Raw genomic sequence first — 14,762 nt, forward strand, 5'->3', positions numbered from 1 at the left:
GCATCAAACTCATTTCATACATCAAACCAAATAGCATTCATGATCCCTGTTGAAGGCCAGAAGTTATGTCAGTAAGCAGGAAATGATGTCATTAAGAAGGTCATGACCAGAAATAAGCAACTTTTTTTCTCACTTAGGAACCCATTAGCTGCAAATAACAGAAAAGAAAATACGCAAAATATCTTGATACTATTTTCAAAATATGGGAGAGCCCAATTTTCAGACAGGCTGTTTCAGCAGTGACATCTCAGCACAGCTCAGCAGCTGAGATCAGCCAATGATAGAGTTGGGAAAGCTCGAGGGCCAGCTAAATTGATTCTAGGGGTTCCATCCAGCCCCACTACCTTGTTCTTGGCACCCCTGTTCTAAACAATGCTGAAGGTCATTAATATAATAATTTTTTTATTTCAGTTATTTGACAAGTGGTACAAGGAAAAGCATGTAGAAACTTGTAAGGAATTATGTTGTAAAGCAGCTCAAATCACTGGCCCTCTATAGGTCTTGCAGAGAGCCTTTTACTATGATTGATTGTAACTGAATTTTTAAGACTAATGTTTTCTTACCAGCACTCATGAAGAACACAAATAAAATTTTTTTCCATGAATGATTAAAACTTGGATGCTGCGCAGAACGTATGGTGTAATGCAATAGTTGAGGAAATGCAATATTCTGAAAACTAATTTTAAGTTTTAGACATACCCAGTTATTAATAATTGGCCAGCTCAGGGAATCATTTTTTTAAAAAAAATTATATGTAAACTGCATTGTGAACTTTAAAAAAAGAAAAAGAAACTGCTGCCAGTATACAAATGCTAACTGGCAAACAGACACCTTTTAGAGTGATGCCCTCTAGCAGTCTGGAAGCAACGGTGCCTTTTCACCCAAAAGGTTGTCTTTTCCAGTGACTGTTGCTGGTGCCTCTTCTGGATTTCTTTTAGACTGTGAGCCCTTTGGGGACGGTGAGGAATTGATTTATTTTGCTTTGAAAATCTCTTTGTGAACTACTTATTGAGAAACAGTACATAAATATCCTTAATGTTGCCTCAGGAAAGTCCCTGTGATGAAACTGCTTTTCAGCTCACTAAGGCTGTCACAGATTACAGCTGTTAACTAATCTGAAGCTGCCTTTATTGCCCTAGGGAAAGGAAAACCATTTCAACGCAAATCTAAACCCCAGAAGAAACGGGAAGAAAAGGAGCAAAGAGGAAAGGGAAAGCAGCAAGAGGATGAACTGAAAGATTCTTTAGCAGATGACGACAGTTCTTCAACGACAACAGAAGCTTCCAACCCAGACACAGAAGCTCTTCTGAAAGAGGTAGACAGTTCTGCAAAGGGGTGTGTTGGCACTATTTTTATCAGTCTTGTATTATATCGTAAAGGAGTCCTGTGCTGAAACAAAATTCTGAATGTCTACCAGCAAGTATATGGGCAGGCATCTTTTTCCTGGTTCTGTTAACTCTATATGTAAAATCTACAGTGATAGATTGCTTCATGCATTACAAGCCCATCAGTTTGACTCCTTTTTGAGCTTCTGTTTTTGAGTCAGGTTTTATTTCTTTTTGTCAAATTGATTGTAGATCCCCAGTGACATAAGGCAGCATCCAGAGCCTTAGCACTAGTGGAAGCTATGCTGACAGAAGCCACCTTCACCCATCCTTTTGAAGCCTCCAGGCCCCTTAATATTGCTGCTGAAATTTGAGAGAATGGGGTTGCTGCATAGGGGGAATATTTCAGAACTGCAAGGAAACCAGAAGTAGAGGCCTATGCAAGCACTAAGCTCTCAATGCTCTTTAATGTGTCAGAGGAAATGGTCTTCGGTTCGCACATTTAAATATTCCAGCCACCTGACAAATCACATAAAAATAGGTCTCAAGCTCCCATCTTAGCACAAGTTACAGTAGGAGAATCCAAGCAGCAGCTCCGAAAACACCTGGATTTTGAGATGGTTAACATCTTTGGACCTATATGTTAGTCTAGGCTGAAACCATCTCAGTGAATCCAGATTTGCTGGATTCTATACACTGTTGTGCCTGTGATCTTACATTTCATTCATATTTCTAGTGTTGATGTTCTTCTTGAAGTGCAGCTATTCATTCACTAAACATTCTCAATTTTGCATTGTGCTGCTTTTAGGAGCCAGAAAAGCAGAAAGGAAAACAGCCAGTTCTAGAAAAACAGGAAAATGTAAAGCAGAAAAGCAAAAAACTTACTAAGAAAGAAATCCCGGCAGATGTGAAATCCAGGTAAGCACAGCTGTGTTACTCCCATCCAGATTTTATTATCCTTTCAACCAGATGCAGGACAAACGGAGTGTCTGTCAGCAACAGCCTTATCCTTGCATCTGAGAGAAATGTTTTATGGCCTAAGGTAGTGATCGATTTCTTTTGCAAGTGAGGGAAATGGTGGGCACAATAGGAATATGCAGTATGAGTTGTGGATGGAGGGGACGTTTGTAAAGAATTTCTGCACAGTTAAGAGGTCAGGGTTTATAAATAAGATTAGAGCGATAGAGAAATTTACACTTGTCCATTTCAGAGTTCTTATACTTTTTGGATTAAGCCTAAGGGAGTTGGACTAGAGATAGACAGGGGTTGCTGTTCTTGTCTGCCATGCACTTATCATATGCAAGATTTTTCAATGTTTAAAATGCTACAAAGCATAACTCCCTCCTATGTGTTCACACTTAGTTCCTTTGAGGTATCATGTCCTCTGTCACTGGAAAATAAACAGCACAAAAGCTTTTCCTCCAGGCTGTCTGCTCAGCATACGTTCACAAATGGATTCAAACCAAGAACTCTGCAGAAAACTAAAGGTATGCTTTGTCAGTTCCAATACTGGCCAAGGCGTATCTCTGAAACTTTTTTTCGCAGTTGTGCTTCTCTGGCCTTGCTTGTGTGGCCAGATACCTTACTTGCCTTACTATTTGTTACTGTTATCATTGTCTGTAGGTTTAAACACAAAGCTGATGGACAACAGGCCACCATCACTAGGAAAGTTTTTCTCCAGTGGCTCTGGCCATGAGCCAGGCAACACCAGCAGCTCAGAAGGAGAAAAAGACTCTCCACCTCCAGAGTGGGACTCTGTGCCAATTCACAAAGCAGGCAGTTGTAAGTACATATAGGGCACCAGTTGACATTGGGTCAGTAATGTTATGAGCAGTGAATCAAGTTTGATGACAAAGATTTAATACCTTTTGACTTTCTGAGGCAATCTTTCCTATTCTGCTGAACAGGATAGGGTTGTCACAAGGCTCATACCACTAAAAATTTGTTTAGCTAATAATTTTTGCCCTCTGCCATGCCCTCCCAGCTTACCTCTGGCAGACCCCAAGAACAGTTAACAAATTGTTTTTCACTCTCCTTGTGGAGAACGGTGAATGTCCAAACTTGGTTTGCACGCTCATGGGATCTCCTGTTACTCTGGAGGAAGTACTTGAACTGGTACAACCCTAGGGCTCACTCCCAATATCTCCTGGGAGCAAAGTAATAATTTCGGAGCAGGTCTTAAAGATCACTAGAGATGATGTTGCAGTGCCAGAGCAAGTTAAAGGCAGTCATGTGGGCAAGGAGCACTGCACTAGAGGCCTTTTCTAGAACTTCCAGTAGTGCCCCCTACAATAAGAGAACCTGAGGTCTGGAAGTATCTTTTCACTTTCTCCAACCATTCTTCTGTGCTGATGCATACCTTAATATGGCAAAAAAAAAAAAAGTTAATGGGACAGTGGGTGTTGAGTTTGAATACACATTTGAAGGCAAGAGGTGCAGGACTGAACAACCCAGTTCAGCTTGTCTGGTAGAAGATGACACTTTGGGCAGAGCAAGCAGAAGCTGCAGCAAGCGCCTTTGAACACAGTCATGTCCCCCAAGAACTTCAAAACAGTGCTCAAAATTTGAATGCTGATATTTTACATTTTCAGGAAATGCTTCTAAACATTTCGCTGAACAGTTTGAGCTTTTTACCACCACATGTAGTAATTTCCTAATTTAGCAAGCACAGAACTAAAGTCTGAGCTTGTCTAAAAACAGTGTCAGATATGAAATATGTTGGATTACTGTGGTCTGCTCTTTGCCAGTCAGGGAGGTCTAACTGAAGTCAGAATATTTTTTAGAAAAAATTGGTCTAATATGACAATCAAAATGTCTTTTTCTGATTTCCCAGCTACTGACAACCTTTATAAGCTGTCTCTGCAAACCCTCAGTGCAGATGCTTTCTTGAAACAACGACAGACCTCACCAACTCCTGCCTCTCCATCTCCACCTCCTACAGCATTGGCCTTTGTGCCACGGAGCACTTATAGCAGTATTGTGAACAATTGCAAGTAAGTTCAGGTGGCTACTGCTAACATAAGTCAAAATCTGGACCAAAATAGAACTTTAGATACCATAAAATGTCTTTTCTTAAAAACGCACTTTATGTTTTGGATATCAGCTTTAAAAAAATCAGTAATAACTTTTTTCTTCGAAGCATTGGAAGCAATCTTTTGGGATGGGCTCATGGGGATTTTAAAACCCAGACTTTTTAGTTTTTTAAAAACAAACAATTCCACCCACCAAAACAATACTCGTGATGTAAGAAATAGCTCTTTTGAGAGTTCCTGCATGGCTGGTGGAAAATTGGTAATTGAATCCAGCCCCAAGGGTTAGAGTGAGATTTCTTCATATACAGGCAGAAGCCTGAAGCAATTGTCTAAAGCAGGGGTGTCCAAACATTTCGGCAAGAGGGCCACATCATCTCTCTGACTCTGTGTTGGGCCAGGGGAAAAAATTAATTTACATTTAAAATTGGAATAAATTTACATAAATAAATTTATTAGAGATGGAACTTATATGAATGAATGAAGGTATTGCAGTACCTCAAGGCCTGTAAAAGGCCTTGCACAAAGCAAGGTCAACCTTTCTTTCACTGCCACAGCTGCATCACAGACATGAATCAGCAAGTAGTGGAGGGAGCCCTCAGCTCAGGTGAAAGGTCGAATAGTCATAATAATAATAATAATAATAATAATAATAATAATAATAATAAAAACTTTATTTTTATCCCGCCCTTCTCCAGGGCGGCTAACAACATATTAAAAAAAACAGATTTTAAAAACATTAATACATGGCAGATAAAAACATTTAAAAACACATTACAGAGGCCATAAAAACAGTAGTCAGATTACAAGACAATAAAAGAGCAAGTCACCGAGGAATCAAGCCTGTAAAAAACTAAAAGATGTATAAAAATGTTAAGAAGACCAGAAATCAGAAGGCTTGTTTAAACAACAGTGTTTTCAGGCCTTGCCGAAAACTCTCAAGAGAGGGAGCCATTCTCAAATCAAGGGGAAGGGAGTTCCATAATGTTGGTGCCACTACCAAGAAGTCATCCTCATGCTGAGAGCAGTTGTGTTGGGCCAGCATGGGTTCCAGCAAGTCTCCAGAGGGCCAGAGGCTCACTGGAGACTAGGGGCTCCACAAGGGCCTGATTTGGCTGGGGTTTGGGCACCCATGGTAAAGGCAATAATGGACACAAGTTCATGAACAGAGTAATTCTAGAGCAGGGGGGGCCCAAACTTTGGCCTGGGGACCATTTGCGGCCCTCAGGGACCCCAGTCCAGCCTGTGGGGAGCCCCGAATCTTCAATGTCTCTCTGGCTCTCTAGAGACATCCTCAAGCCCTTGTTGGCCCAACGTGACTACTCTCAGTGCGAGGAGTGACTGTTCGATCTTTCCCATGAGCTGCGGGCCAAGGGCTCCCTCCACTGCTTGTTGTTTCATGTCTGTGACACAGCAGCAAAGGAGAGGCTGGCCTTTGAACAAGGTTTTTTATAGTCCTCGAGCTATCACAAGACCTTCATTCATTCATATAAGTTCCATCTCTAATATATTCGTTTATGCAAATTTATTCAAATTTTAAATGTAAATTAATTTCTTTTTTCCTGGCCCCCAACACAATGTCAGAGAGATGATGTGGCCCTCCTGCCAAAAGGTTTGGACACCCCTGTTCTAGAGTGACGGTGAGACTCTTAATCTGGTGATTGGTGCAAAACTGAAAAGAGAGAACTTGGGCAGCAATTCAGAATGCGTGCTGAGTCTTTTGAGATAATAGTAGTCAGCCTTCCCTCAGTCAAGCTGAGTTTGGTTCTCTTTGGAAGGGCCATCTTATCCCAGCTCTCTTCCTTGTTTCTTCAGGAAAAGCAAGCAATCCCTGTCCAAGCCCTTGAAACAGGCAATGCCTGAATCAGTCTTGTAATTGCACATTACTAGACTGTATGATGAGAAAAGGAGAGGACAGGGTGGAGAGCAGGGACTGTGTTTGTGGCTATCCCTGTGAGAGGGAGACTATTTCAAACTAGGCATTGGCTGGCCTGGCCTTAAAATCCTAAATATATAGTTTTAATGTAATAACAAAATCTATATTGGTAAGCTCTAGAGAACACCATTCCCTTTTATATTTTTAGTGAACCAAAAAGCAAGTTGCTCAGTGGTGCCAAACATAAGGTGGCAAAGGCAGCCTCCCTGCCTGGCAGGAATGGAAACCCTACATTTGCTGCTGTAGCTGCTGGCTATGACAAGAGCCCAGGTAATACATGTGTTTGATTGCTGTCTTAGTGTGTGTTTGAATTGCTGATCATTTTGCTCAGGTTCAATTCATTGTTGCAGGCGGCAGCGGCCTTGCGAAACCTTCACCTATTAAAACAGAGGCATCTGGCTGTATCAGTGTTGTACACCCAGCTGTTGACAGTGATGGCTCAGACAGGTAAAAGACAAATCATTTCAAAACTGACAGCTAAACAACCAGAGCAGCACATGGGCATCACAGATTTTCCCTCCTAAACCCAATTAGGAATGCGTAAACCTCTACTCATGCCTTTAAAAAACATGTTGCATTATCAGAAACGTTGCTTAGGTTCCCATATTTTTGAAGTAAGTATTTAATCACAGTAATGTTCATTTCTAATTTTGAAATGAGAATTGTAGAATGGGGGGGGCCTTCTTCCCACAAGACATCAAATTATTTGTGGCACTATGAATAGTTGTGGTCCAGAATGTTTGGTTCTCCTTATATTGAAGTGACTTTGCTAATGAAAATCTCTTTTCTCCGATTAGTTCTGGTTTGTGGAGTCCTATAAGTAATCCAAGCAGTCCAGATTTCACACCTCTCAACTCCTTCTCAGCTTTTGGAAATTCTTTTAATTTAACTGGTGGTGAGTAGTGTGTTTTCAGATTTTAAAAAGTCACAGAACAATATGCTGTACTTGTCTTGGCTTTCCCAAGCTGTATATTTAGACCATCATATCTAAAAAAGTTGGGGATTGTTACAATATAGTTTCATTAGGATGGTGTGCTTTAATTGGGTAAAGGTTTTGATCCATGGGAACCACTTTAATCAGTGAATTGGGAGTTTAGGGCTTACGTAGACTGCTAGGTTTGGTTCTGATGTATATTTCTGGAACAGAACATGTTAAAAAATATCATTATCTTTAATTTCTCTTTTCCCAGGGGAAATTGATATTCTCACTTGCTTCAGTATCTCATGTACTTGTACTGTAATTCAAATGATATGCAAGATTTTTAAAAATTGAATTGATCCAGTTGAAAGGCAGGTGGTGAATGGATTAGAATTCATTGAAGTAATTAACTGCCCAGCTATGAAGCTACCTGATGCAGCTTGCATCAGTGGTGGGTGGCAAGGGGGCAGAGATTTGGGGTGCTCTTCACCCAAAGTCTGCCACTGCCTTGCTCTAGCCCACCACAGATGCGAGCCACATTGATGCAAGTGAGTATCTGATCATCTGTTTCCCTTCTTATGCTCCATCCTTGCACAGGATGTGTTTCCTTTAAACTCCATGCAAGCATAGTGAGGATATAAGGAGCTTTTTTTTGAGGGCAGCACATACACCCCCATGCATGACAAGTTGGGCAGTGTTGTGCATCAGACCAGGTTGGACTGGCCCTGGTTAGCATTTTTATCTTCCATTGCTTACCTGAGGGAGGGAGAAATTTGCCCAGGGGCACAAGATGAACTCTGGCTGAGTAGAGATGTGAAACGGAGTTCCCACAAATAAGCATAACACTAAACCACACTGACTTAATGAACTTTATTCAGAAAAAACTCTTCGGAGATCTCATTTTGGCTACAGACACACCAAATAAAGAAATCTCAGCCAGCAGCATTCTGTCATGGACTTCATAGTCTTTGGAGGAAGGGGAGGGGAAAACCAGAATTTCATGGGCCTGCCCCATTCTGATGGTCCACAAGGGAAGCAAAAGGCTAGTGACAAAGAATGCCTTAATAACCTGAAAAAGTAGAAGGTGTATAGCTTGTGTGATCCTCTTAACCAGTCGGGGGGTGGGGTGGAGGGTATCTTTTTGTTGAATATGTGCTTCTTTTTGCATTAACTTTGACTATGTTATGAAATAAGCAAGAGTAATAGTTCTTTTCATCTTGGACTAAGAGCAGGTCTTGAATGGCAAGGGTGAAAGACAGATCTGTCTGACATTCTGCCCTGAAGCAATATGACATATGCTCCTGCCATGTTGCGCTGGTGTTGATTTAGAGCAGGCTAGAACTTTCTGCCAAAGGTCTTTAGCAATGTTCTCTTTAATAACAAAAAGCTTGCCTTCAAAAAATATCTTTTCAATTAAGGGTAGGCTTACGGCAGATAGGGTTGGAAGAGGGGTTATAAGACTGAACAGTTTTAAACTATCTACTTTGGCAGTTGCTAATTTTTGCAGTTCAGCAGTGGGAAAATAAAAAGTTCTCAACTTCTTAGATTCAGATTTTTTTTTTTTCACAACTATCAGCTGAGATCTGCTTCCTAAGTTGTGGCCAGTCATTGGCTCCCAGCAATGCTGTAGTAAATGGGGACAGTGATAAAAGCAGGAAAACGTTAAATAGAGAGCAGTTAGCCTTCAAAAAATGTGTGCCTCCATTCAGATTGTTGTGGGAAATGAGATCTCTCAGCAAAGATGTATAGCTGAAGTGTACATCTGTCTAAAATAAGAGAACCAATCTTGTTTCTATACCAGTTAGCCTTCAATTAGTTGCTAATTGCTAATGGTAGCAACTACAGGTGTAATCTTTTTATACAGATTTTTATTTGTGGATTTATCTCAACATGAATGGGGGGGAATTCAAAGTTAAACACTCCTCCCCCCCCTTTGCTGGTGTCTTGCTCCATTTCAAGGCAGCCCAAAACATTGGGAAAAGGCTTCGCTTCGCACAGGCACAGAAATAGCCCTGGAGCCATGGAAGAGGTTCTGAAAGATTGCACACCTTGCGCAGGAACAGTAAGATTCCTTGGAGCCCCTGAGCCATCAAAGAGGCAAGCACAGAAGACTCAGTAACAGAGGGGGATTGCTTAAAAAAAAACAACCCATGGAGTGTTTTCCTCCAGCTTGTTTGGTTTGCCTTTCTCAGAGCTGAAAATGAGAGAGAAAACCAGGCACCCTCTGCCAATTTCCCCCCTCCTTCAGACTGAGATGGTGCAGGCTCTCCATGCTCCAGCCTACACAAGCAAAGCAGCCCAGCAAGCAAGTCTTCCAAGCATTAGATTTAGACAGCAATCCTCTCCACACTTTCCTGGGAGTTAGCCCATTGACTATAATGGGACTTACTTCTGAGTAGGCAGGCATATAACTGAACTCTCAGGCTACATTCCTCCCCAGTGGACTACAATGGGGCTTACTTCGAAATTGAAATGCATAGTACTGGACTCTTAAAAGCTCAGCATCCCACCTGCAAAACAAGTGGTGACAGCAGGCATTTGGGGAGGGCCAAGTACGGGAGCAGAGATGTGGTGAGGGAGGAGGTGATTGAGAACCGCTGCCTTAGCTTTCTTCCATCCCCAAGTGTCAGGCTGCAGTGCTATTTGCTTAACTGTCCACAATTTGCATAACTCTGTGCAATTTGTGTAAAATCATGTCGGTTCTGATTTGGCGCGATGTGGATTTTCCCAATCATGAAGGTTCAGGGAACAAAACCCCCACGCATAAAAAGGTTCCACCTGTATTAGAAAGTTCAGCTATGATAGCTTTGTTAGTTTAGAATCTTCAATGGTGTTGATTCCATATAGAAAGGAAGTGATGTCTTTACTGGAAAAGCTAATGCTAAAACGGTGGGAAGCAGGCCTTCGGATAAGAAGAACTTCGGGTGTGGGTGTTCAAAGCAAAAGCTAAAAAGACTGACTTCACAAATGATCTTCTTACTGCAGTCTTTTACATAAAAGAAAGGAGCAAACACTGGATGATAAAATTGGATTTCTCTTTTTAACTTGACTGTAGTGACGATCTTGTCTTAACCAGCGTAACACTGTCTGCAAACTTGATTCTCTTGAAACATGCTCCAGTAGCTGATAAAATCTATTCTATACTCTCTGTATGTGAAAGTGTTGTATTTTCATTTCCTTCTATCGAAAAATCTTGTTTCTTGATACTGTATAAACCTATCTTGTCAGAGAATGCAATCTGGATGTGTCTCTTTTCCTCCTACTTAGAAGTTTTCAGCAAACTTGGACAGTCACAGTCTGTTTATGGCCAGGAAGTTCAGCGAAACTGGAGCGAGTTCAGTAATGTTCCTTCATCCATCTGGGACTCTTCAGCCACAGATTTGATGTCCTCCTGGCCCACAAGTTCAGGTTCTCCAACTCACACAACTTCAGTAAGTATATCTGCTTCTGAATGTTGCTTCAGTTGAAGGGCAGAGGGAGGAAAAAATGTAGTTTTTCCTGACTTGTGGTTGGTTGAATGTCTAAAATGACTACTAAAATGTGTGTCATAAACACAGCACTGTCAGAATAATAATTTGTTTCAGTACAAGTGCAGTAGAAGTCCTCTAGTCTTGCACCTTCAGAACCTAGGTGATAGCAAATTATCAGAGATGCTGGACTTTTGTGCTGGCAATGGTGCCAGGAGCTAATCCAGATGCCAAACTACCAGGATGCCTGACAACTGGGTTCCAATTTAAGTTTTACTGGTCTCTTTCATCTGGCATATTTGCTTCATTTTCAGTATCTGATAAATTGTGGCTTATGGCAGTGTTTTCATGGTTGAGGTATGACTTAAACTCAGGTTTCACCAGTCCATGCTTAACACTGTGTTCCCTTCTAGACCACACTGGTTATGCTTGTGGGTCCTGTGCTTTTAATTATAGTAGAGGCTGCTGTTGGCATAAATTGGAGAAGGCTGAGTTAGAGTAGCAAAAGTGCTAGTAGACTAGTCAAGATTTAGCTTACTACCAGGTTTGTTAAAGCTCCAAAGTGTCCCGCTTGCCAGCAAACAAAATCCAGCTGCAGTCCTATGCATTTAGACACAGCATCTTAGAATCCAATTTTTTCATACTTATCAGATTCAAAACAAAAAATTCTCTTCCCATTATCTATCCAAACAAACTTGCTGATTGTTTTTGCAGCAAAATAAGTAGTGTCCAGTTAATTGTTCTCTCAGTGTTCAGGTCTGTATTTTTTTTTAAAATACATATGCTGCCTTTCTGTCATAAATAAGAGTGACTTGACAAGATATAATAAAAATATCAGCCTAAGAAAGCAGTAGATGAAATCAACAAGCACACTCTTATACAAAAGTAGCAATAGAAGCAGAAATTAAACTGGCAGCAATCCAAGGCCAAACTCAAAATAACAATAAACCCTTAGCAAAAGTTCCGCAATTGGGGTGCAACCAAAAAAAAAGGCCTGCCAATAGCCACCTACTTAGCCTACACAGCTGAGAATCCAGCGGAGGACCTCCAGGCACTGTTTCAGTTGCAGTATCAGACCATTTACAACTTAAAAGGCCTGATTTTGAACTTACACTGTGCCCAGACAGCACTGGAAAGCCCCTCGAGAATGGGTGTAAAATGTCCCATCAACTGCCTGTCTGACTGATCTAAAACTGCTGAAGTTTCTAAAGACTTTATGAAAGTCTTGCTACACTCACATATAGTATGTTAGAGTAATCAAATATCAGTGACAGTGGCCAGATCATTTCTTTTCAGGTTGGGATGCAGTTTTATCTCAACCAAAGTTGAAAAAGAGGCTTCAAGTTACAGGTGCTATTTGCACATCTGGCAGTAATACAGAATGCTGAACTGCCCCCAAGCTGATCTTTAAACGTGATTGCAACTTTGACTGGTACTGCTGTATACCTCCTATGGGATCCTTTTAGGTAGACCTTTTATAGCTTTTTCTATAGTAACACAGTGTTCAAGCCTGCAGTAGGTCTGTGACAAATCTTGATATAGGCTGTAAACTCTATCCAACAATTGCCCACCTTATCTTTTGTTAGTTGATTGACCAACTCTTAGCAGAATTGGGTCCTCTGTGTATTAGTAGCACTAAAGTAGCTTACATCTCAGCATAATGTGTACAAAATGAAACCAAGATACAGGATTATTATTTGCTAGACCAGAGTGTCAAACATAAGGCCCACTAGCTGGATACGGCCTGCAAAAGATCTGTATCCGGCCCACCTGATAATTGGACTGTCCCGTATCTTCAAAATATGATCAAGATTTGCACATTTTCTCTTCCATTTGCAGCTAATGCATTTCTACATGAGAAAAAAGTGCTTATTTCTGGCCACCATCTGCTTAATGACATCACTTCCTGCTTAATGATGTCCCTTCTGACCTTCAGCAGGTGCCAGCCCACTATATGAAATGAATTTGACTCTCCAGTGCTACAGTTTGTGCTTAAAGTATAAACTTTGGAAACATTAAAGTTTATATAAAAAGAAACCATGTTGATCTTCAGTACATATTGGCAACTTCAGTTGACTATTAGCTGAATAAGTCATGTGTTCATTCTGGGAGTTGTAAAAAATAATCATAACTTTATTTTTGTCTTTTCAATTTTTAAAATTCAGTCTATCCTTGGCAATCCAAGCGGCCTGTGGTCTACCACCACCACTCCATTCAGCAGCTCCATTTGGTCAAGTAATTTGAACAACACCCTTCCTTTCAACACTTCAGCTAATACATTGCCAGGAATTGACCTTGGGAGTGAAAATCCTCCACCAGCACCTGCTGCCACCACCCCAACAGTTAGTAATCCTGAAGACAGGCCTATAACCATGGGACAGGCCTATAACCCATGGCAAATTTGGAGCCCTGCAATTGGGAGACGAAGCTCAGATCCCTGGTCTAATGTGCATTATCCACCTGAAAATTGAAATTAAGCAAGGCATCTCTTGTCTAGATCCAATCATGGTAAATTCTGTAACATACCTGGAACATAATTTGCAAGCAGTTTGCTGCCATTCCTCCTCCTGGCCTCCCCAACACCATTACAAGCTAGTCATTCATTCATCAGTTGCTCCTTTTAAAGTCTCTCTTGCGATTATGGTAGTGTGAATTGCTGATCAGCTTGGAAAAGATTGGATGTGATCAAAACAATCCATTGAAGATCACCAAGTCTTGGTTCTTTACCTCCTCCCCTTTATTATTTAAAAACAAACAAATACTTGGTAAGTTCCAAAATGCAGTGATTCTTTTTATTACTGCCATGCTTGGTTTTTAATTTTTTCCAGTATTATGCTCTAAAGAATAATTTTAAAGAGCACCTTGTGCTGAAATGCAGAGTATTTTTTTAAAACTAAGGCTGTCTTTGTTGAAGCTCTATGAATGTAAAAACCTTAGGAGCAAAAAAAATGGCTGAATGTAAGAGCATTCTGTTCAAATTACACGTTTTATGTGCTGTTTGTACATTTGTAAACCTGAATGCATTTTTAAGTTGAACTGAAATGTGCATAGCCAAGACTTGTGGAAAAAAACAAGATAAGTTGTGCTTTTCTTACAGATTACAACTTAAGTTGTACTTGAAAAATAAATAATGCCTTTTTCATTCTGTGGTATGTCTCTCTGTGACCTTTTATGGTATGTCTGCTTTTCAGGCAGTTTGAAAAACTCTGCCCCAAAGGTTATGTGCCAATTGACTTGTCAGTGGTAATCACAGGGTTGTAGTGTCTGTCCTAGGCATGGTTGCCACAAAAGCGAACTCCAGTCTTTGTGAAAGTGCAGCTGCACGGGAAAACATAGTTTAAAAATAGCCTTACCATGTACACTTTTAAATGGCTATGACAGTGAATTTGCTGGCAATAGACTAGGGCACAGCTGTTGCCTGTTGCTGAGTCACCAAAGAGAAACTGCAGGCATATCCTTTCTGGTACACCCACTAAACAGCCAAATCCTGTGTTGCAATATATTCTACACAATATAGTGGTTCTATATTGAAAGATGGATTTCAAGTGAAGAAGATTGTGCTTGACTTTTTTTTATCTTGAAGATATATTCATCACCTTGGAAAGAATACATGTGGTAGTGTTCTTTAAGCCAGTGGTTCTCAGGTGTTTTAGACCAGGTTCCACTTTTCATGATAACAATCTGTCCAGCACCCACCAGAAGTGATATTAACCTGGAAGTGATGCCATGCTTGGAAGTGACATCACTGTGATGCCAATGTCAGAAGTGATGTCATTAAGCAGGAAGGATAATCACTTCCAGGTTCTCATCTATGATCTCATAAACTTCAAATGACAAGAGAAAACATTCCAGCACAGAAGCTTTTCCAATTCTGTGCTGGAATGGAAGCATTCAGCCTGTAAAATGTACAAGCATTCCACCTGTAAAATTCAATATACTTCTTGTAATGAGGTGTGTGTGTGAAGGGTGTGCTTGTTTCCAGCTAGTGTTGAACATGGCATTGATATATTTTGAATATGCCCATCAGTGTTCATGGCACTAACTAACCTGAAGCCTCCCACAGATAGTAAAAACCAGACTTGTCTG

At 40.7% G+C, this 14,762-nt stretch overlaps 1 protein-coding gene across 3 annotated transcripts in view; it reads left to right on the plus strand.

Moving 5' to 3' along the window:
- The window catches only part of TMEM131 (transmembrane protein 131), a 97,303-nt gene extending 83,480 nt beyond the window's left edge, over positions 1-13,823 (plus strand). For all 3 annotated transcript variants that reach the window (XM_066621972.1, XM_066621973.1, XM_066621974.1), the window contains 10 exons: positions 1,140-1,315; positions 2,134-2,243; positions 2,688-2,812; positions 2,949-3,107; positions 4,159-4,318; positions 6,439-6,560; positions 6,641-6,737; positions 7,088-7,185; positions 10,477-10,640; positions 12,842-13,823. In XM_066621972.1, the coding sequence (XP_066478069.1) occupies positions 1,140-1,315; positions 2,134-2,243; positions 2,688-2,812; positions 2,949-3,107; positions 4,159-4,318; positions 6,439-6,560; positions 6,641-6,737; positions 7,088-7,185; positions 10,477-10,640; positions 12,842-13,147 (1,517 nt within the window). In that variant the 3' untranslated portion in view covers positions 13,148-13,823. The remainder of the gene's footprint in view (positions 1-1,139; positions 1,316-2,133; positions 2,244-2,687; positions 2,813-2,948; positions 3,108-4,158; positions 4,319-6,438; positions 6,561-6,640; positions 6,738-7,087; positions 7,186-10,476; positions 10,641-12,841) is intronic.
- Positions 13,824-14,762: the final 939 nt, after the last annotated feature.

This window comes from Tiliqua scincoides, chromosome 3 (assembly GCF_035046505.1).
Source record: "Tiliqua scincoides isolate rTilSci1 chromosome 3, rTilSci1.hap2, whole genome shotgun sequence".
In the NCBI taxonomy this organism is placed as follows: domain Eukaryota; kingdom Metazoa; phylum Chordata; class Lepidosauria; order Squamata; family Scincidae; genus Tiliqua; species Tiliqua scincoides.